This window comes from Oryctolagus cuniculus, chromosome 21 (genome assembly GCF_964237555.1).
Source record: "Oryctolagus cuniculus chromosome 21, mOryCun1.1, whole genome shotgun sequence".
Classification (NCBI taxonomy): domain Eukaryota; kingdom Metazoa; phylum Chordata; class Mammalia; order Lagomorpha; family Leporidae; genus Oryctolagus; species Oryctolagus cuniculus.
Genome location: NC_091452.1, coordinates 16,230,719 through 16,250,433, shown reverse-complemented (window position 1 = coordinate 16,250,433; position 19,715 = coordinate 16,230,719). Strand labels below are relative to the sequence as shown.

Here is a 19,715-nt window from a genome sequence, read left to right as displayed (position 1 = left end):
AAGCTTCTGGCTCCTGGCTTCAGATTGGCCCAGCTCCAGCCGTTGTGGCCAATTGGGGAGTGAACCAACAGATGGAAAACCTCTCTCTGCCTATATATAATAAGTAAATAAATATTTGTTTATTGTAAATAAATAATTTTTTTTTTTTACAAAAAGCTGGCTTCATGAATATCTCCAAAGAGGTACAAAACAAGACTCAGGACAGGAATATTAGGCCTCCACCCTTAGACTAGCTTTGTTAGACGAGAGTTTAGAGAAATTGGACGTGGGGCCCGCCCATGCAGCCCCACAGCATGTTCATCGCATGTGGCCCAGATAAACTTACTGGAAACTTCAACTCTGTCAAGCGAGAAGGCTGCCAGGGGAGGGAACAAGCGATCCATGCAAAAGCCCTGGAAAAGCAGCAAAGGGCACCGTCTGGCTGGAAGGAATGAGTTAGGAAGGCGGGAGATGAGACCGTGGCGTGGAGCGGGGAGCAGAGGGTGTCCTTATTTCAGCTGTTCCCGTTTACTCCGGGTTTCTGTAATTGGGGAGCCCGCGAGTTCTGAGCACACAAGGAAATGCTCCGACTTAGGTCTCACAGGATCAACACACCGCAGGAGACGAGAGACCGCGCTGTTTTCAAGGCGGGCGCGGTTATTCCTTAGCTCCACGTCGTACGTGGCTGAGGTGGCCAGGTCGGCTCTAGCTCCCTCCCACACGAAGTCCGCCCCAGCCCGACAGGAGGCAGCATCCCCGAGAAAGCGCCTCCAACCCAGACCGGCGCCTGTCTTAGCTATACTCACCTCAAAGGCGGCTTCCTGTTGGTTGGAGTGGCAGCAATATCAACCAATGGCTGCCTACATCAGCCCGGTTGTGCCGGGCCGCCGACAGCGGCGCCCAATAGGCAGGGGCGCTGTCCGCGGCTTCTGATTGGCCGCTTCGACCGCATATAAAAAGCGCACGCCGGCGAGCGGCCCTTCTCTTGCCAGGCGTCCTCGTGAGAGGTTCGTGCGGGCCGTGGACTTCGGGGGCGGGAAAAACTAGAGGGTTTTAGGGAAATTTTGGGGGTTGGGGAGGGCGGACCGCAGGGGTCCTGTCGTGGCTCGCCTCGGGCCTGGGCGGCGGCGGCGGCCTCAGCCCTGGCGGACGGGAGCTCGCTCGTGGCCTGGTCCGCGCTGGGCCCTGGTCGGGTGACGCCTGTCGGGGACACCGGGACTGAGCGCCCTCTCTCCCCTCAGTGACATCGTCTTTAAACCCCACGTGGCAATCCCTGACGCACCGTCGTGATGCCCAGGGAAGACAGGGCGACCTGGAAGTCCAACTACTTCCTTAAGATCATCGTAAGTTAGGGGGGCGCGGCAGCTGGGGCCTTGGGCTCTAGGAGGGGCGATCGGGTGCCGGGTGCCTGCCTGATGCCAATTACCGACGCGGGCGACCTTGGGGCCAGCCTCGCTTGATCCTAACAGTTGGACCTGTTGCAGAGGAGCAGGTTCAGGCGGCTGCTCCTCCCTCGGGTCTGTCGGGCTCCCAAGGTACTGCACGCGATGCTTCTGCAGCTTTGGACTCCCGTTGGGAGCGTCTGGGGCAAGGAGTGACTCACTGTGAGGAGGCAGGTTGCTGCCTCTTCGGCACCTGTCATCAGCAGCTTTGGGTGCTGCTCTTCGGGCACCTGGCTGCGGCCCAGAGCTTAGTCTGCATTGCATTCGCTCACGTCTGTCGTATGTTGTTCCAGACACAGCACGGAAGAGTCGTACAGTAACCCAGATATCTTGCCGTGTTTGCTGAATGTGTGTTGTAAACATAGCCAGTGCTTTGGGTCATTCAAAAGTAGTGAATCGGAGCCGAGCCTCATAATAGGGGAAATCAAAAAGTAAAAAGCAAGTTAAAATTTTTCTGAGTGTAGAGTTCTGATTTCCCTTCGTTCAGTCATGACAGCATCTAGCAGGGGTACGATTCAGTGGGGAGGTCTGTCCCAGGGGTCTAAAAGGCAGAGAGGGAGTAAAGTGGTTCTCCTGATTCCACCTCTCCTCCTTTCTTCCTGCTAAACTTCGTTTCTGCCTTGTTGTTGTAGCAACTTCTGGATGATTACCCAAAATGCTTCATCGTGGGCGCAGACAATGTGGGCTCCAAGCAGATGCAGCAGATCCGCATGTCGCTGCGGGGGAAGGCTGTGGTGCTGATGGGCAAGAACACCATGATGCGCAAGGCCATCCGGGGGCATCTGGAAAACAACCCTGCCCTGGAGAAGTCAGTCAGCTCCCTGCCCGGCGCCCCGGTCCCCGCAGCGTGGGGCCAGAAGGGCTCTGTGTTGTATAAACTTCTTTCTCCGCAGGCTGCTGCCTCATATCCGGGGAAATGTGGGCTTTGTGTTCACCAAGGAGGACCTCACTGAGATCAGGGATATGCTACTGGCCAATAAGGTAGAGGAGGGTCAAGCTGGCTAAAGAGACCTGATGTTGGTTCTGTAAGGAAAACGGTCAGGCTGTGTGAGTGGAGAAGCTGTGCTCACCGTTCCTATCTTTGCTCAGGTGCCGGCTGCTGCCCGTGCTGGTGCCATTGCGCCCTGTGAGGTCACTGTGCCAGCTCAGAACACTGGTCTGGGGCCCGAGAAGACCTCCTTTTTCCAGGCTTTGGGCATCACCACTAAAATCTCCAGGGGCACCATTGAAATCCTGGTGAGTGGACCTGGTCTGCCAGTGCCAGCCTGGCCAATGCGGGCTTCTCTTGGAGGCTGTGGGCCTTTGTGTCCAGGTGGTGGAGTGCCCACTGTTGCCTTGTTCTGCAGAGCGACGTGCAGCTGATAAAGACTGGAGACAAAGTGGGAGCCAGCGAGGCCACGCTGCTGAACATGCTGAACATCTCGCCCTTCTCGTTCGGGCTGATCATCCAGCAGGTGTTCGACAATGGCAGCATCTACAACCCCGAAGTGCTGGACATCACGGAGGACACCCTGCACTCGCGCTTCCTGGAGGTGCCCGATCCAGCCCCCGCTCGCGTGACTGGCTGAGAGCGTGACCAGTGGCAGACGCCAAGTCCTGCCTGCGCTGCTTGGAGAGTTGTCTGTAGTCCCTTAATCTACATCCCTTTGCAGTTGTGAAACACGCTGACAGTAGGAGACTGTTGAGCTAATGAATTAGTGAGTGTAAAGCCTTGGAACAGTGCTGGGCCCTGGAAGGGTTCGTTCTGGGGCCAGTTATAAAGCGACAGGAGATTCTGGGCGCCATCATGGTGACACACACTGTCAAGTCTCCTTCCCTGGAGCGACTGATTCTGCTTTTTTTCTGAGTCCACCTTGCCAGATGTCACCTGATGAAGGTTTTCACTGAGTAATGGTGATAGGAGATTGATTTAATTTTTGGACCAAAAAATCAATTCTATTTACTGTTTGCTCCTGTTAACTTTTTTGGAAGTCTCATTGGTGGATGAAATTCATAATGAAGTAATTTAAAAGTTTTCTCTCATGAAACTCAGTGGCTATGTGAATAGCCTTTGTTTTCCACAAAATAATGGTAGCTTTTAAAGTAAATAGTGTCATAGCTGAGAACCCTCAGGTGTGGCTGAGGGAGAGGCCCTGCTGGGAGCATTTGGTGTGAGGAAATGCGTCCTTGGAAGGAGCTGCTGGCCTCGCAGTTGTCTGCTGTGGGTTACTTCTCCCACCCTCCCTAGGGCAGCTCATCAAAAACGTCATCTTCCCCCCACAGGGTGTGCGCAACGTTGCCAGTGTGTGTCTGCAGATTGGCTATCCGACCGTGGCATCCGTGCCCCATTCCATCATCAATGGGTACAAGCGTGTCCTGGCTTTGTCTGTGGAGACTGAGTACACCTTCCCACTTGCTGAAAAGGTAGGTTCTGCCAGGACACAGTGGGCCTGGCAGCAGGGTGATAAGGGGTAGCCTGCCAAGTTAGTGTTTTTGTGATCATATTTTACACAGTGGATAGGTTTTTTAAGAGTTAAGAGGCTGGGAAACAGGGCACTTCAGAAATAAGATCCAGTGGGGAGGGGGTTGGGGGGGGTGTCCTGCTGGCAGGGGGTGTTCACTGACTTGGGTAATGGCTGTGAAATGGCTGGAGCCCTGTGGATGACCATTTTGACCACCGACTTCTTCCCTGCAGGTCAAGGCCTTCCTGGCTGATCCATCTGCATTTGTGGCTGCTGCCCCTGTGGCCGCGGCCAGCACCGCTGCCCCTGCTGCTGCCGCCGCAGCCCCAGCCAAGGTGGAGGCCAAGGAAGAGTCGGAAGAGTCGGACGAAGATATGGGATTTGGTCTCTTCGACTAATCACTGCAAAGCAGCCAGCTTTATTTGCGAAACAAGGAAATAAAGGCTTACTTCTCTTAAAGTTCTCTTTATCTTGAGGCTTATAGCGCTGTGTGCTGGATCTTACAGCCCTGGTAAAGCTAGAGCTTTGTATTTGGGTGGTGTCTCTGAATGAAGCTACTAACCTTCTAGTCCTATACTTTCCTAGACCCAGTTTGTGAGTGTACAGTGGTCCCCCCCGCCCATCCCCTTTTTAATTTTATTTTATAAAATTTATTTCAAACGCAGAGTTAGAAATCTCCCATCTGGGTCACTCCCCAAACAGCTGCAAGAGCCAGAGCTGTGGCAGGCTGAAGCCAGGAACCCAGAGCTGCTGCTGGGTCTCCCACATGGGTACAGGGCCCCAGCCCCCTGGGCCATCCCCCTGCTTTCCCACAGGCATTAGTAGGGGGCAGATGTGGAGCATCTCACTGTTTAAGCTGCTATACCTTTTTAAAAAAAGATACATTTATTTGAAAGAGTAACAGATCTTCCATCTGCTGGTTCACTCCAAATTCCTGCAAGAACCAGGGCTGGGCCACGTTGCAGCCAGGGGCCTCTCACATGAGTGGCAGGAACCCGCGTACTTGGGCAGTCCTTTTCCTCCCAGGTGGATTGGAACTAGGCACTCTTGGTAAGGGACGATGAGTGGCCCACACAGAGCAAACGCCTGCCCTAACTTAACCTGCATGAATTACAGCCCAAGACCATCCCCTAACAGTATCTTAAATATTGGAGATTATACAGGGCAGTTAAGTAACACTGTACCATAGTAAAACTTAGCATGATGAGTTGTTTGAGCACAAGTATCATGGTAGCACTGCAGTTGGGTAACTTTCACCATGCTGAAAATGGTGTGCAGTTGAAAGCTCAGGAATTAGGATTTTCCATTTAGTTTCTTTGGATGGGTTGTCTAGATATGACTGGGAAGTCAGACCACAGGTCACGGGGATATTTTCGTGCACTACAAAGCTGGTTTCCACGGCCATCCAACCATTAGTTGGGCTTCCTCTCACTGAGTAGGTTGAGGTGGCTCCTCAGTTTGAGTTCAGGCTGGCTACAGCCAGTTGCTGAAAGGACAGGCATCCTGAAGCTTCCAGTTCGCCTGGAGCTGTGTGCGTGTGTGTCTGCTGTAACCAGGTTTGGCAGGTTTGCAAGCCGCTGCATCCGAACTGGGTACCTCCCTTTAGTCTACAGAGGGGCCACATCAGCACACAGAAAACAGTACAAACCCTGCCTTGGGGCATGAGGTGCTGTCCGCTCAGCCTTGGCTTTAACGTGCATCCTGGCGCGCCCAGCATTTAAACAGGCGGGCTGGTGCTTCGCCTCCTGACCGCCACCCCGATGCCACGTGTGCCCGTCGCCCAGCCCTCTCCAAGTCCGCCGCGGACCCCTCGAGGACACCTGGTTCAGTTCCTGCCATCCGGGAAGGGGCACTTACTAAATACATTCTCTATAACGACTGTTGACTCAGCAAAGGCCTACGGCGGCGTGTCCGGCCTGGAGCTGCCGGTTCCAAGTGGCTCGGGCCTAACAGGGCGGTCTCGCCGCGTTACAAACCCTCAGCGCCTGGTCTCCCACGAGGTCAGCATGCCTGGGGCTCCGGGCTGGAACGCAGGCCCCAGAAGGGAGGCCTTGATCTTCCCGGGTCCGCGCCCGGTCCGCCCGACTCCAAGCTGCGGTTGCAGCGGCCGCCATCCCGCCCGGGGGCGCCAGGCCCGCGCTCGGACCCAGCGGGCTCCCGGCCTCGCCCTGCCGCGTGGGCCCTGCCGTGACCCGGAAGCGCTCCGGAAGCGGTTCCGGAGTCAGCGCCGGCAGGATGGCGGCCGACACGCAGGTGAGGCGGGCGGCCGTGGGGCCGAGGCGGGCGGCGACAGGGCGCGGACGGTCGCCGTCGGGTCAGAGTGTCCTCGCCGTTCGGCCCGGGGGTGCGGAGGGTGGCGGGTGCGGAGGGCGCTCCCCGGGCTCGGCTCCCTTAGACCCGCCCCTCACGACTCCCGGCCCGGCTCGGCCGGGGTGGCGCTGACCGCCGCCGGGCTCGAGGAGTGCGGGGCTCCGGCCTCGATTTGGGCAGCTGGAGCCCGACAGGGCTCTCCGCGACCCTGCACTGGCTCGAGTTCGTCTTTGGGAGACTCCTCTCCTCCGGCAGTGAGCCCCTGGCCAACGCCGGATCTTCGGTGAACTTTGGATTCCGCAAGCGGCTCTCGGGCAGTTTCTGTGTGCAGGGACGTAGCACTGTAGTTCGTGGTTTGGGTCCCCGCTCTTCGATTTAACCCCCCAGGTCTCAGCCTTTCCATCTGTAAAGTGGGGTTAAAGTGCTGCCTCTCTTCCGGGCTCGTTGGGAAGACCCAGTGAAGTAAAGCAGGACCCTGTGTATGCTGGTTGTCACTAGTCGGTCCACGGTGAGATGGGAGGACTGGCCTCACCCGGGAGGAGCCTTGACACCTTGGAGTAGCAGCACCTGTTGACCCCTTGGGAAAATCTTCTTCCTCCACTTCAGCCTGGTGTTTTGAATATGGAAAAGTTCACATTATGGGGGGAAAGAAAAAAGACTGTCCAGGAGAGCTGGGCTTACGCGGGTCTCCAGGGTGATGAAATGAATTACTTTTAGGCTGGAAGACCAGAGGGTGACCACTTAATCAGAACGCTGAGAAGGCGTGTAGCCTTGGGCAAGGGGCTGCTGGTTAAAGTTGTGTTGTACTATATCCTAGAAAGGAGAACTTTTCCAACTGTTGGATGTTTCTGGGGGGGGGGGGGTTGGGGGAAAATATGCCGACTGTTGAACGTGAATATTCAGCCGTAAAAGGTGTTCTCCTCGAGAGCTGTAGCGTCCAGTGCAGTGGCCACCAGCCACGTGGCGATGTAGTTATTAGCCACATGGCCGCTTGGATCAGTTAAACGCCAGCCAGGCCTTTAGTTGCGTTAGCTGCCTTTCAGTGCGGTGGGTCCCGCATGTGGCTAGTGGCCGCAGCATCGGGCAGTATAGAACGGCTCCGTCAGCTCAGAAAGCGGCCCTGGCCGCTGCTGCTGGAGCGGTGATTCTTCTGAAGGAGCTTGGTGCCTGCTTCCTCAGTTTTGCTCTGACAGGTTCTCAAATGAGAGCTTGGAGCAAGAAAAGTTGTTTCTCTTTGCGAGGAAACCATAGCATTGTATGTAGAATTGCATGTAAAGACAGCTAGGTGGGGATCCTAGGTAGAGGATGGATTGTGTTCCTTCTTGTATCCATGTTTGTTGTCTCCTCAAACCTGTCTAAAGCAGTAACAGCACAGGGACTGGGAGAATAGGGAGTTGCAACAGTAGCAGACTTTTGTCTGTTGAATGAGTTACAGAGAGGGAGGGAGAGATGGATCTTCCATCTGCTGGTTCACTCCTCATATGACTGCAACAGCCAGGGCTGAGCCAGGCCAAAGCTAGGAGCCAGGAGCTTCATCTGTGTCTCCCACAAAGTGCAGAAGTCCAAGCCCTTGGGCTGTCTTCTGCTGCTTTTCCCAGGTATGTTAGCAGAAAGCTGGATTGGAAGTGGATCAGCTCAGACTTGAACCGGTGCCCATATGGGATGCCCGTGTCACAGGCGGTGGCTTTACCCGCTGTGCCACAGTGCCAGCCCCAGCAGCAGACTTGCAAGCTGGAAAGTGATGATGTGTGATAAAGGATTTAGCAGACCTAAGGGAAATGAATCCTACACCAGTAGTTAGGCAACATGACAGCCAACCTGATTTACATCACGGAATCTCTGAAAGATGGAAATTGATGTTATCGGTCAGCTAACCTAGAAATGAGTGTGAATGGTGAATGGGGATGGGATCAGTTAAGGAAGATTGGTTGAAAGCCCAGTTCAGACAGTCAGATTCCAAGCTGTCTTCTTCCACTTGGGCACAAAACTTGAGGTTTTCTCTCTGGAAACTGTAAAGCTGAGGAAGACTGTACCAGGAGCACTGACAAAGCACCAGTGTCCCAGGAAATCATCAACAAAATAATTCAAGAAACTTTTCCCCACCTGAAGAATTTGTCTCCAGACTTAAAGTGCTCAGCACAATGGATACAAATAAACTTGCAGCAAAGAAAAATTAACATGCAATTTTAGAACCTGGGACACAGAAGACCCTAGAAGCCTCCAGGGGGACAAACCAGGTCTCATCCAAAGGATCAAAAGTCAGAATGGCCTTGAACTTAACAAATTTGATGCTAGAACTCAATAGAGAAATGCCTTCAATATATTTTTTTAATTTATTTGTTTATTTGAAAGAGTTTCAGAGAGAGAGAAGGAGAGGCAGAGAAAGAGAGGTCTTCCGTCTCCTGGTTCACTCCCTAATCGGCCACAACGGCCGGAGCTGCGTTGATCCAAAGCCAGGAGCCAGGAGCTTCTTCCAGGTCTCCCACGTGGGTGCAGGGGCCCAAGCACTTGGGCCATCTTCTGCTGCTTTCCCAGGCCATAGCAGAGATTGGAAGTGGAGCAGCCAGGACTTGAACCAGCGCCCATATGGGATGCTGGCACTGTAGGCGGTGGCTTTACCCATTACGCCACAGCACTGGCCCTTCTTTCAATAATTTGTAGGAAAATTACTTCAACTAGAATTCTACATCCAGACAAACTGAAATGAAGTGCAAAGCTAGAATATTTTCAGACTTGGAGGGACTTCGCAAAATGGAGGATGTGCGACTCCTAAACTCAAGAGAAAATACATTTTCAGGGTGATAAACTGCACTTCAGCTGTGGGGGATAACCTGCCAACTTGTGTGGTGGAATGGACGAATCCACAGCAACAAACTTGGGGCAGTTCAGGAGACTCTGGAAGAAACTTTTCCAGGAAGGTGGGATTTGATGGATACCTGACTTACCTGAATGTATTAAGATTCAGACAAGTGGCAGAAAGTTGGGACTTGAATTAATAATAAGAATACACAAAATGAGGCAAGACTAGATGAAATAGGAAGAGGTAATTGCTAACTTCAGGGTAACAGAAAAAGCTGGGCAGGATGGGAAACATAGTTTTTTAAATGGATGTTCAAGCCGGCGCTGCGGCTCACTAGGCTAATCCTCCGCCTAGCGGCGCCGGCACACCGGGTTCTAGTCCAGGTCGGGGCGCCGGATTCTGTCCTGGTTGCTCCTCTTCCAGGCCAGCTCTCTGCTGTGGCCAGGGAGTGCAGTGGAGGATGGCCCAGGTGCTTGGGCCCTGCACCCCATGGGAGACCAGGAGAAGCACCTGGCTCCTGGCTCCTGCCATCGGATCAGCGCGGTGCGCCGGCCACAGCGCGCCGGCCGCGGCAGCCATTGGAAGGTGAACCAACGGCAAAGGAAGACCTTTCTCTCTGTCTCTCTCTCTCACTGTCCACTCTGCCTGTCAAAAAAAAAAAAAAAAAAAAAAAAAAAAAAAAAAAAAAAAGGATGTTCAATGTTATTTACTTACAGTGTAAACTGACTACTGAGCTAACTCATAAAACAGGATTGTACTGGGTACATGGGGAGGGTATATGGGGAGGTTGGAGAAGGAAAGAGCTATGGTAGGAAGGCAGTAATACTGCAAACACAAGAAGTGCTAGCACAGACAGGTGACCTCCATATTTAGAGCTGCAGAGATGACTGTCAGCATAGCCAGAATCAACCCAAGAGGTTGCCTTTGGTTTTTATAGCAAACCTGCCAAAACTCTTTTTACTTATGTGTACCTATGGCTGTAAAAACAAAAAGGTATTTTGGAGCTGGCGTTGTAGTGTGGTGAGTAAAGCTGTTGCCTATGATGTGGCATCCCATCTGAGTGCTGGTTCGTGTCCCAGCTGCTCCCTTTCTGATCTGTCTCTCTGTTGGTGGTCGGGTAAGATAGCCCAAGTGTTTGGGGCCTGGCCACCCACGTGGGAGACCCAGAAGAACTGGTTCTTGGCTTTGGCTTGACCTAGCACTGATGATTGTGGCCTTCTGGGGAATAAATCTGCAGGTGGAAGGTCTCTTTCTGTTTCTATCTCTCTCTAGTTCTTTCAAATAAGTAAAAAATTTTAATGTTAAATCATGTGTGTAAAAGAGTTTTAGACATTATTTATTCATTGGGAGAATAATTAGTGCTTGGTTTAAGGACAAAAGAAAAACTCAAAATATTTTATTTCTGTCTGCATTTTTTTTTTTTTTTTGAAGATTGATTTATTTGAAAGGAGGAATGATAGGGAGAGACACATCTTCATCTGCTGGTTCAATCCCCAAGTGCTTGCACAGCCAGGACTGGGCCAGGCCAAAGCCAGGAGCCAGGAACTCCATCTTGGTCTCTCATGTAAATGGCAGAAATCCAAGTACTTGGGCCTTACCCATTAGCAGGCAGTTGGATTGAAAGCAGAGGAATCGGGACACAAACTGGTACTCTAGTATGGGAAGTGGGCATCCATGTGGTGGCCTAACCTGCTGCACCACAACGCCTGCCTCTACTTTTGACTCTCATGCTGCTAATAAGGCCTAGCTGTGGAACATCCCAGAAGAAAAAGAAGATGACACTGTGTGTTAGTTACAGGAATCTTAGTGAGCTCTGCTCTACTGCTCAGGAATCCACAGCCTGCCCACTTTGTGGCTTGTGGAATGGTGCTCAGGAGCATTAAGAACTGCCCCTCTCCTTGGGTCTTGTGCTTACATCCCAGTGCAGGGGACTGTAGCTATAGTAACTGCTGTTGAAAGCTGAGGACTTCCTAGCATCAGTTTATAGAGCTGTTTGGTTTCGGGTTTCGTTTCAAAAATGCAGGTGCTGTCAGCTCCACTCTGAGCAGTGACTTTGCCTCCTGGGGGTGGTTCCTTCACCTATAATATGGGATTGCTGATGTCTCCCTTGCCCGCTTGTTGTTGGTAGCAGCTGACTTGTGCTTGGATGAGAGGAAATGCTCTCACACACCATCTTATTTGATCTCTGTAATAGTCACAGGAAGTAGGTGCTATTTCCTGCTTTGTGTGGATGAAGAGACAGAAGATGACGGGAAACTTCCACACCCAGTAAGAAGCAGGGCTAGGATCCAGTCTCTTAACCTTTCCCTTTTTAGCCAATGTGCTTATGTTCTACTAATAACTTAGCAGATGCTGACATTGCTATGGGGGAAGGTTAAGGTGAAGACCAAGGGAACATGTTGGTCATATAATAGGCTCTCGCTAGATTTTGATTAGTTCTGAAAGGATATTTTCTATCCCAAAGTTTTTGCCTTTTGCTCTCCCTCTTTTTGTCCACATTCAAATAAGACATTGACTGATTGGGTTAGAGTGGTAATTCACTGGGATGCCCCCCACGAGACATTTGACAATGTCTGGAGACAGTTTTGGTTGTCAAAACTGGGGTGGAAGGTAGGTGAGCTGCCTCTGGCATTTATGGTGAGTAGAAATCAGGGATGCTGCTAAAAACCTCAGTATGTACAAAACTAGCCTCCTATAACAGATGTATATGATTCAAATTGTCGGCGCTTGAAAAACCCTGCACTGGAGACGTTCACAGAATTCTGCACCCGTCCACTCCCTGATGTGTGCCCCCACACATGTACAGGCACTCTCTCGTTGTTCTGTAGTCTGACCGGTGTGAATTTCTCTGTGAACTTGATCTTCACAGGTTTCTGAGACACTAAAGCGGTTTGCTGGGAAAGTGACAACAGCCAGCGTGAAGGAACGGAGAGAAATCCTCGGTGAACTGGGGAAGTGTGTTTCTGGGAAAGGTACCTGCTTTCCATCCGTTTCAAAGGAAATTGAATTCTCTCTTCAGAACCATGGCCTCCCTTTCCCTCCCTGCACACCCTCTGCCTTTTGTATTTGCTTGTTACAGTGAGCATTGAGACATTAGTGGAGAGTATCCAGGTTAATCAGGTGCCAAAGCTTTTTTTTTTTTTTTACAGTTTAACTATTTTGTTTGGAGATACTTTTATTTTTTAAAGGTTAATTTTATTTATCTGAAAGGTAGAGTTACAGATAAAGAGAGAGAGAAGAGAAGACAGAGATCTTCCATCTGCTTGTTCATTCCTGAAGTGGCTGCAATGGCTTGGTCTGGGCTGGGCTGAAGTGAGCAATCAGGAGCTTCATCCGAGTCTCCCAAGTGGGCACAGGGGCCCAAGTACTAGGGTCATATTCTGCTTCCTCGTGTGTATTAGCAGGGAGATGGATCAGAAGTAGAGCAGCTGAGACTCAAAACAGTGCTCATATGGGACGCGATCCGAAGCCAGGAGCCTCCTTGAGTTCTCCCACATGGGTGCAGGGGCCCAAGGACCCGGACCATCCTCCACTGCTTTCCCAGACCACAGCAGAGAGCCGGATCGGAAGCAGAGCAGCCGGGCCTCAAACCAGACCCACATGGGATGCCAGCGCTTCAGGCCAGGGCATTAACCTGCTGTGCCAGAGTGCCGGCCTCTCAGGCAGTGTATTAACCTGTTGTGCTACAACACTGACCCCATGTTTGGAGATATTTCTAAAAGACACCAACAGGAGCTGGAGTTGTACCATAATAGGTTAAGCTTCTGCCTGTGGCGATGGCATCCCATGTGGGTACCAATTTGTGTCTCGGCTGCTTTTCTGATCCAGATCTCTACTTATGTCCTGGGAAAGCAGTGGAAGATGGCCCAAGTGCTTGGGCCCCTGCACCCATGTGGGAGACCCAGAAGAGGCTCTTGGCTTTGGATCAGCCCAGTCCAGCTACGGTGGCTGTTTGGGGAGTGAACCAGTGGATAGAGGACCTCTCTCTGTGTCTCACTCTCTCTTTCTCTCTCTGTAACTCTGCCTTTCACATGAATAAATCTTAAAAAAAAAAAAAAGATACCAACAATCTTTGTTGATTCATATGCTGGGTGCAAAAATGTTTTCTTTTATGACTTGGGATGCTATCTTTCCTGATGTGTGTTCCATGGAAGTCAGCAAGATGGTAACAGGTGATTAACCAGTAATGAAGTCCAAGATCCATTAAGTTTGGGAGGTGCTATGTTTTCCAGTGCTCTCACAGAGAATTGACAGGGTGAATTAACTCACTAAGAGTTTTTCATCTGAAAACCATTTTGGGGCTGGGGAATGCATTTTGGGACCTGATCCTGTACCGTAACCAAAGAGTATCCCTGTGACGTGTTGGGGTGTGCAAGATGATTTCACCTTCATTCAGTGAATCCGTATTTGTTTTCTTTTTTGGTTTCCTCTTGGTGCATTTTTTTTAAGATCTTTATTTTATTTATTTGAGCAATAGAGTTACAGACAGTGAGAGGGAGAGGCAGAGACAAAGGTCTTCCATCTGCTGGTTCACTCCCCAAAATAGCCACAATGGCTGGAGCTGGGCCAATCCGAAGCCAGGAGCCAAGAGCTTCTTTCAGGTCTCCCATGCGGGTGAAGGGGGACCCAAGTGCTTACCACTTTCCCAGGCCTTAGCAGAGAGCTGCATCAGAAGAGGAGCAGCTGGGACTAGGACTGGTGCCCATTATGGGATGCCAACACTGCAGGCAGAGGATTAACTTACTGCGCCACAGCGCTGGCCCCTGGTGCTAGACAGCACTGGTTCTCTAAGTGCGGCCTCCATTGCCATTGGTTCTCCAGGCAGCGTCCTCACCATTGCCTCAGAACTTGTTAGATGAAATCTCAGCTCCACCCAGCAACAGATTCAGAAACCCTGGGAGTGGAACTCTTTGTTTTAATAAAGCCCTCTAGGTGATTCTTAGGTTTACTCAAGTTCGAGACCCGTGTTCTACATAGTTGGGCCTCCCTTTCCAGCAGCTTTCATTTCTTGCTAGTGAAGAACCTTCTTCCTCCTACTCTTTTTTTTTTTTTTTTTTTTTTTTTGAGAGGTAGAGTTATAGGCAGAGAGAGGGAGAGACAAAGACAAAAGTCTTCCATCTGCTGGTTCACTCCCTAAATGGCCACAACGGCTGGAGTTGGGGAGATCAGGAGCCAGGAGCTTCTTCTAGGTCTCCCACACAGTGCCAGGGCCCATTCACTTGAGCCATCCTCCAGTGCTTTCCCAGGCCATAGCAGAGAGCTGGATCAGAAGAGGAGCAGCCAGGACTAGAACGGGAGCCCATATGGGATGCCAGCGCTGTAGGTGGTGGCTGAGCCCACTATGCCACAGTGCCAGCCCCTCCTGCTGCTCTTTCCTTAAGTTTGCATTTGTTGCCTCTGACCTACTATTGCCTGGGTAACATACCCAAACTTGTTAAAGTGATGCGCAAATGAAGTCATTGCTGGCTTGTAAGCTTCTAAGAATACTTTATTTATTTTTTTTATTTTTATTTTTTTACTGTTCAATGGAAAAGGATTTGTGGCTGCGTGTTAAATGGCATTTTAAAAATAGCATATTTATGGGGCCAGCATCGTTATAGCCAGTAAAGCCACTGCCTGCAAACTGACATCCTGTGTGGGCACTCACTGGTTTGTGTCCCGACTGCTCCATTTCCAGTCCGGCTCCCTGCTAATGGCCTGGGAAAAGCAGTGTGTGAAGGCCCAAGCATAGGCCTATGCTGCCCCGATGGTAGACCCAGGCGAGGCTCCTGGTTCCTGGCTTCTGCTTGGCTCATCTCTGGCCTTTGCAGCCATATGGGGAGTGAACCAGCAGGTGGAAGATCGATCTCTCTCTTCCCCTTTTCCCTCTTCTTTCTCTGTAACTCTTCCATATAAATAAATGAACCTTAAAAGATAAAAGATAAAAGATAAAAGATAAAAGATATGTGCCTGTGTCAACAAGTAGGGATGTTAACTACAGTCCATTCAACAAATACTTGTTGAGCCTGTGTACCAGGTACTATCCCTGGGTCTAGGAACAGTGGTGGAGTACATAATAATGGGATTTGTACAGCCTTATGCTAAGGACTTTATTTTTTTTTAAAGATTTATTTATTTTATTTGAAAATCAGAGTTACACAGAGAGAGAGAAGTCTTCCATTCTCTGGTTCACTCCCCAATTGGCCGGAACAGTTGGAGCTGTGCCGATCTGAAGCCAGGAGCCTGGTGCTTCTTCCAGGTCTCTCACGTGTGTGCAGGGGCCCAAGGACTTTTGCCATCCTCCACTGCTTTCCCAGGCCATAGCAGAGAGCTGGATCAGAAGAGGAGCAGCCAGGACTAGAACTGGAGCCCATATGGGATGCCGGCACTGCAGGTGGCGGCTTCACCCGCTATGCCACAGCGCCAGCCCCTCTAAGAAACCTTTATTATGATTTTTGTGGTTTCCTCAGAGACCTTTCTGGCCACTTGGTCAGCAGGGTTCTAGTTAAGTGACAAGGTGCCAGCTGTGCACACCTGCTGAACCATAATGGTTAATTTTGGTGAATAAGTGGCAACTTTTAATCTGCTTCCTGCCCATTTTATGAAATATGGAGTTTGACTTCTGTGGGTGAAGTTTCTGAACTACTCAGAACCTCTTGAGAATGATTTTACTCTTTAGTTCTCTGATTCTACATTCAGGGTGAATTGCATTTGTAAAGTGCTTAGTAACCTTTGTTGTTCAGGTTCATAGTGGAAAGTTAACTACCTCCTTAAAATCCTTACCTCTCAATTTTCTACTTGTCTGAGTCTAAGGAAGGGCTGTTGCACAGTCCTGATTATTCTGGCCACATTTTTGTAGGGTAGCAGATAATCCAAGTGCATTAATCAAAGGTTGGGTGAGATGTTCCTAGCCAGGCTAAGGAGTTGAGGACTTCCTCAAAGCTGTCTAATCCTGGAGGCAGTTGGTCTGCAAGGCCCAGCTGGGCTTGTGTTGCCTTAGTTTCTTTCACTTAACAGATGTCCACCTGAACCTTTTCTGTACCAGGCATGTTCTCACAATCATATTTTGTCATTGCCTTTTCCTCTTGCGGATTCTATCTCAGATATATGAGGCGCGTCCAGTGGGCCAAGATCATATCTGGCATAGTGCCTGGCTCAAGCAGATTCTCACCAAGTTTTTTCCCCCCTTATTTATTTGTATTTATTTGAGAGAGAGAGAAAGAGATCATCTGTTCACTGGTGTACTCTCTAAATGCCCACAACTGCTAGGACTGTGTCAGGCTGAAGCCAAGAACTCCATCCAGGTTTCCACGGGGGTGGCAGAGACTCAACTACTTGAGCCATCTTCTGCTTCTCAGTCGTATTGGTTAGAAGCTGGATTGGAAGTGGAGGTGGGACTTGTGGGCATCCCAAGTCATAGTAACCCAAATGCCACAATTCCTACCCCTGCAAGTTATTTCCGTTGATCACTCTCTGTGATCTTTGGTTTCAGATCTGCCAGAGGGAGCAGTGAAAGGGCTCTGCAAATTGTTCTGCTTGACTCTGCATCGATACAGGTGAGTCCCAGTCACTGGTCCAGGGTCTGGAGCACTTCGTAGAGAAGTGATATAGGTTGTAGTTAGAGCCCGGGCATTGAAGCCAGATTTTCTTTTTTTTTTTTTTTTTTTTTTTTTATTTTTGATAGGCAGAGTGGACAGTGAGAGAGAGAGACAGAGAGAGAAAGGTCTTCCTTTGCCGTTGGTTCACCCTCCAATGGCCGCCGCTGCAGCCGGTGCACCGCGCTGATCCGATGGCAGGAGCCAGGTACTTATCCTGGTCTCCCATGGGGTGCAGGGCCCAAGCACCTGGGCCATCCTCCACTGCACTCCCTGGCCATAGCAGAGAGCTGGCCTGGAAGAGGGGCAACCGGGACAGAATCCGGCGCCCCAACTGGGACTAGAACCCGGTGTGCCGGCGCCGCAAGGTGGAGGATTAGCCTATTGAGCCACGGCGCCGGCTCTGAAGCCAGATTTTCTGGCTCCACATCCTACCTGTTGAATCCTGGGCAAGTTACTCTGTGCCTCAGTTTCCTCTGTTATCTACCCCACACTTGGCTGTTAATAAGTCTAAGGATCCAGAACAGTGCCTGCACATCCTGAGTGCTCAGTATGTATATGCTGTTATCAGTCATGTTTCTAAAAGCACTTGGCCTAGTTTGTGGCCCTTGTAAATGCTTCATAAATGCAGGTGCTGCGGTTATACTCAGTGGCTCACTCACCCTTATCAACTGCTCTCAGGACTTAGGGAGGAGATGGATTTATCTAGACATTTCTTAATCCCATCCATCATCTGTGAGCCACAGTGCAGTCAGTTTTCCTGAGAAGAACCAGTACTTGGCCTAGGCAGCCAGGCGCCTACCCAAGTCCATGTATTAACCTGTCTCCTTGGTTTTTTCCTCTAGAGATGCAGCCTCTCGTAGGGCCCTGCAGGCAGCCATCCAGCAGTTGGCTGAGGCTCAGCCAGAGGCTACTGCTAAGAACCTCCTGCACTCTCTGCAGTCTTCAGGCATTGGCTCCAAAACAGGGGTTCCCAGGTAAGAGGCAAAGGCCGTGGCCCCTGGGGAACTGGTGTAGTCTTACTCAGGAGAAACTGGTGTGGGTGAGCCTCACTGAACAGGTGTGAGCATGCCTGCCTCTTAGCCCTTTGTACTCTGAATGGCTCCTGGAGTCTGCCTCTGAGTGGAGGGAGGAGCAGTACTGGGGAATCAGTGGAAAGAAGGCCGTTCTGGAGGGGAACCAGTTGCCCACTAGGCACTTAACAGGGAAACTGTTTTATTTGTTTTTATATTTGTTAGTGCCAAAAGAAGTGGTATCTGAATGAGGCCTGGACTCCTTATCCTGAATTGTCCCGTGTGATTTGTGGGGAATGAGATTCAGATTCTGTCCTGTTAGGTCAAAGGAAGGGTAGGGACTTGGGGAGAGCCTCTGTCCTGAAGATGCAGGCTGCTGATCTGTACTCACCCGTCTCCCTTTCCACAGTAAGAGCAGCGGCTCAGCCGCCTTGCTGGCCCTGACTTGGACCTGCCTTCTGGTGCGTATCGTCTTTCCCTTAAAAGCCAAGCGCCAGGGAGACACCTGGAACAAACTGGTAGGTTCCCTGGGTCTTTGGAGTGGTGAGGTCAGCTTTCTGTGCAATTAAGAGCACCGTCAAACACCTTTGTGGCAGGTGCTCTTCTGGGTGCTCAGGACAAAGCATTTTGAATTGTCCTGAGGTATGTGACTTTGGAATGGGCATGCATGCAACACAATCATATGCATCTGCTGGTGAACATTGTTGAGCTTCTCTATGTTAGACATGGTGCTCGGCATTGGAAGTACAGCGACAAGCAAGAGAAATGTGGTTCCCACCCTCGGGGCATGGGAGGAAGACTTGACAGGTTGGAGTGGGGAAGATAGTCAAGAAGCAAGTAAGCCAGAAAAGATGATAACGTAAATCATTTCATTTTTTTCGGGCTAGCCATCCCGTTCCTTGTGTTTGTGTTACAGTGTTAAACTGGCTAAGGGAATGGAATTCTGATCATGAGTTTTGGTCCTTAAATTCATTCTTCTCATTCTGTGCCCACTCCATCACATGCCCTACTTTTCCTTTCCACACATCTGCTAAGTGGGTGGCCTACTAGGTCAGATCTGCAGGTTCTTCTGAATGCCTAGATGTGCTTTGTGATGGATGGGAGGAATGGTTTCAGAGTTCAGTGAGAAGGAGTCTGAGGATCTTGTTATGGGTCTGATTCTTGGCTGTGAGATTTGGCCGAATCACTTATCTTCTGAGCCTGTTTCCTGTTATGCAAAAAGGGTGGAAAAAGTACTGCCCACCCCATCCACTTCAAAGAATTGCCATAAAGATGGCTCAGTGGAGATAGGAAATGCCTGTAGGAACTGTGCAATGCTGTGCAGGTAGGTGTAAATGATGAGTGCGTGGGAAGCAGTCAGCTCCTTAGGCAGATAGTTGGCTTCATCCTTGGAAGTTTCTCCAGTACACTCTGGGACAGTCATGGAATGGTCACCAGTGACTGATCGTTGATGGGGAGAACATTGAAACCATGCTGCTAGAAGACATGCGGGGCGGGGGCCAGCGCTGTAGCACAGCAGGTTAAGTCACTGCCTGCAGCTCTGGCATCCCATATGGGCTCCCGTTCAATTCCTGGCTGCTCCACTTCCTTTCCAGCTCCCTAGTAATGGCTTGGGAAAGCAGCAGAAGATGGTCCAGGTCCTGGGCCCCTCCCACCAATGTGGGAGACCTGGAAGAAGTTCCTGGCTCCTGGCTTTGACCTGGCCCAGCCCCACCCCCACTCATTGTGGCTATTTGGGATCCGTGGAGGAAGATCTCTCTGTCTCTCTTTCTGTCTCTGTAACTCTGCGTTTCAAATAAAAAAACAAGTCACTACTGTGGATACCTGGAAGGGCAGTCTGGGGACAGTAAGCTCTGCAGGAATTGATGAGAAACTCCTTCAGAGTGTGGGTTTCATTGTTTCTTTCTTTTTTTATTTACTTATTTATTTATTTTTGACAGGCAGAGTGGACAGTGAGAGAGAGAGAAACAGAGAGAAAGGTCTTCCTTTTGCCGTTGGTTCACCCTCCAATGGCCGCTGCGGCCGGCACGCTGCAGCTGGCACACTGCGCTGATCCGAAGGCAGGAGCCAGGTGCTTCTCCTGGTCTCCCATGGGGTGCAGGGCCCAAGCACTTGGGCCATCCTCCACTGCACTCCCGGGCCACAGCAGAGAGCTG

The 19,715-nt window shown here is 50.8% G+C and overlaps 2 protein-coding genes across 4 annotated transcripts in view; both read left to right on the top strand.

Annotated features, from left to right (window-relative positions):
* The first annotated feature begins 866 nt into the window (after window positions 1-866).
* On the top strand, window positions 867-4,321 carry RPLP0 (ribosomal protein lateral stalk subunit P0). Its single transcript, XM_070066000.1, has 8 exons — window positions 867-986; window positions 1,221-1,322; window positions 2,054-2,229; window positions 2,315-2,402; window positions 2,511-2,657; window positions 2,768-2,953; window positions 3,684-3,824; window positions 4,096-4,321. The coding sequence occupies exons 2-8, from the start codon at window positions 1,269-1,271 to the stop codon at window positions 4,258-4,260; spliced, it is 957 nt and encodes a 318-aa protein (XP_069922101.1). The 5' UTR covers window positions 867-986; window positions 1,221-1,268; the 3' UTR covers window positions 4,261-4,321.
* Window positions 4,322-4,466: 145 nt separating this feature from the next.
* GCN1 (GCN1 activator of EIF2AK4) overlaps window positions 4,467-19,715 on the top strand; it is a 75,656-nt gene continuing 60,407 nt past the window's right edge. For 2 of the 3 annotated variants that reach the window (XR_011385222.1, XM_070065989.1), the window contains exons 1-4: window positions 4,467-6,115; window positions 16,444-16,507; window positions 17,392-17,523; window positions 17,969-18,077. Coding sequence is in view for 2 of the 3 variants with exons in the window: in XM_070065989.1 (XP_069922090.1) it covers window positions 5,623-6,115; window positions 16,444-16,507; window positions 17,392-17,523; window positions 17,969-18,077 (798 nt within the window). In the remaining variant the exon portion in view is untranslated. Of the gene's footprint in view, window positions 6,116-11,841; window positions 11,945-16,443; window positions 16,508-17,391; window positions 17,524-17,968; window positions 18,078-19,715 lie in introns of all 3 variants that reach the window. The other variant, XM_008272306.3, reaches the window with a different exon arrangement.

Bases quoted from the DNA above. Each gene is read 5' to 3' on its own strand.
- RPLP0 (XM_070066000.1), top strand. From the start codon at position 1,269: ATGCCCAGGGAAGACAGGGCGACCTGGAAGTCCAACTACTTCCTTAAG. The intron at 1,323-2,053 runs GTAAGTTAGGGG...TTGTTGTTGTAG, and splicing joins ACTACTTCCTTAAGATCATC to CAACTTCTGGATGATTACCC. The intron at 2,658-2,767 runs GTGAGTGGACCT...CTTGTTCTGCAG, and splicing joins GGGGCACCATTGAAATCCTG to AGCGACGTGCAGCTGATAAA.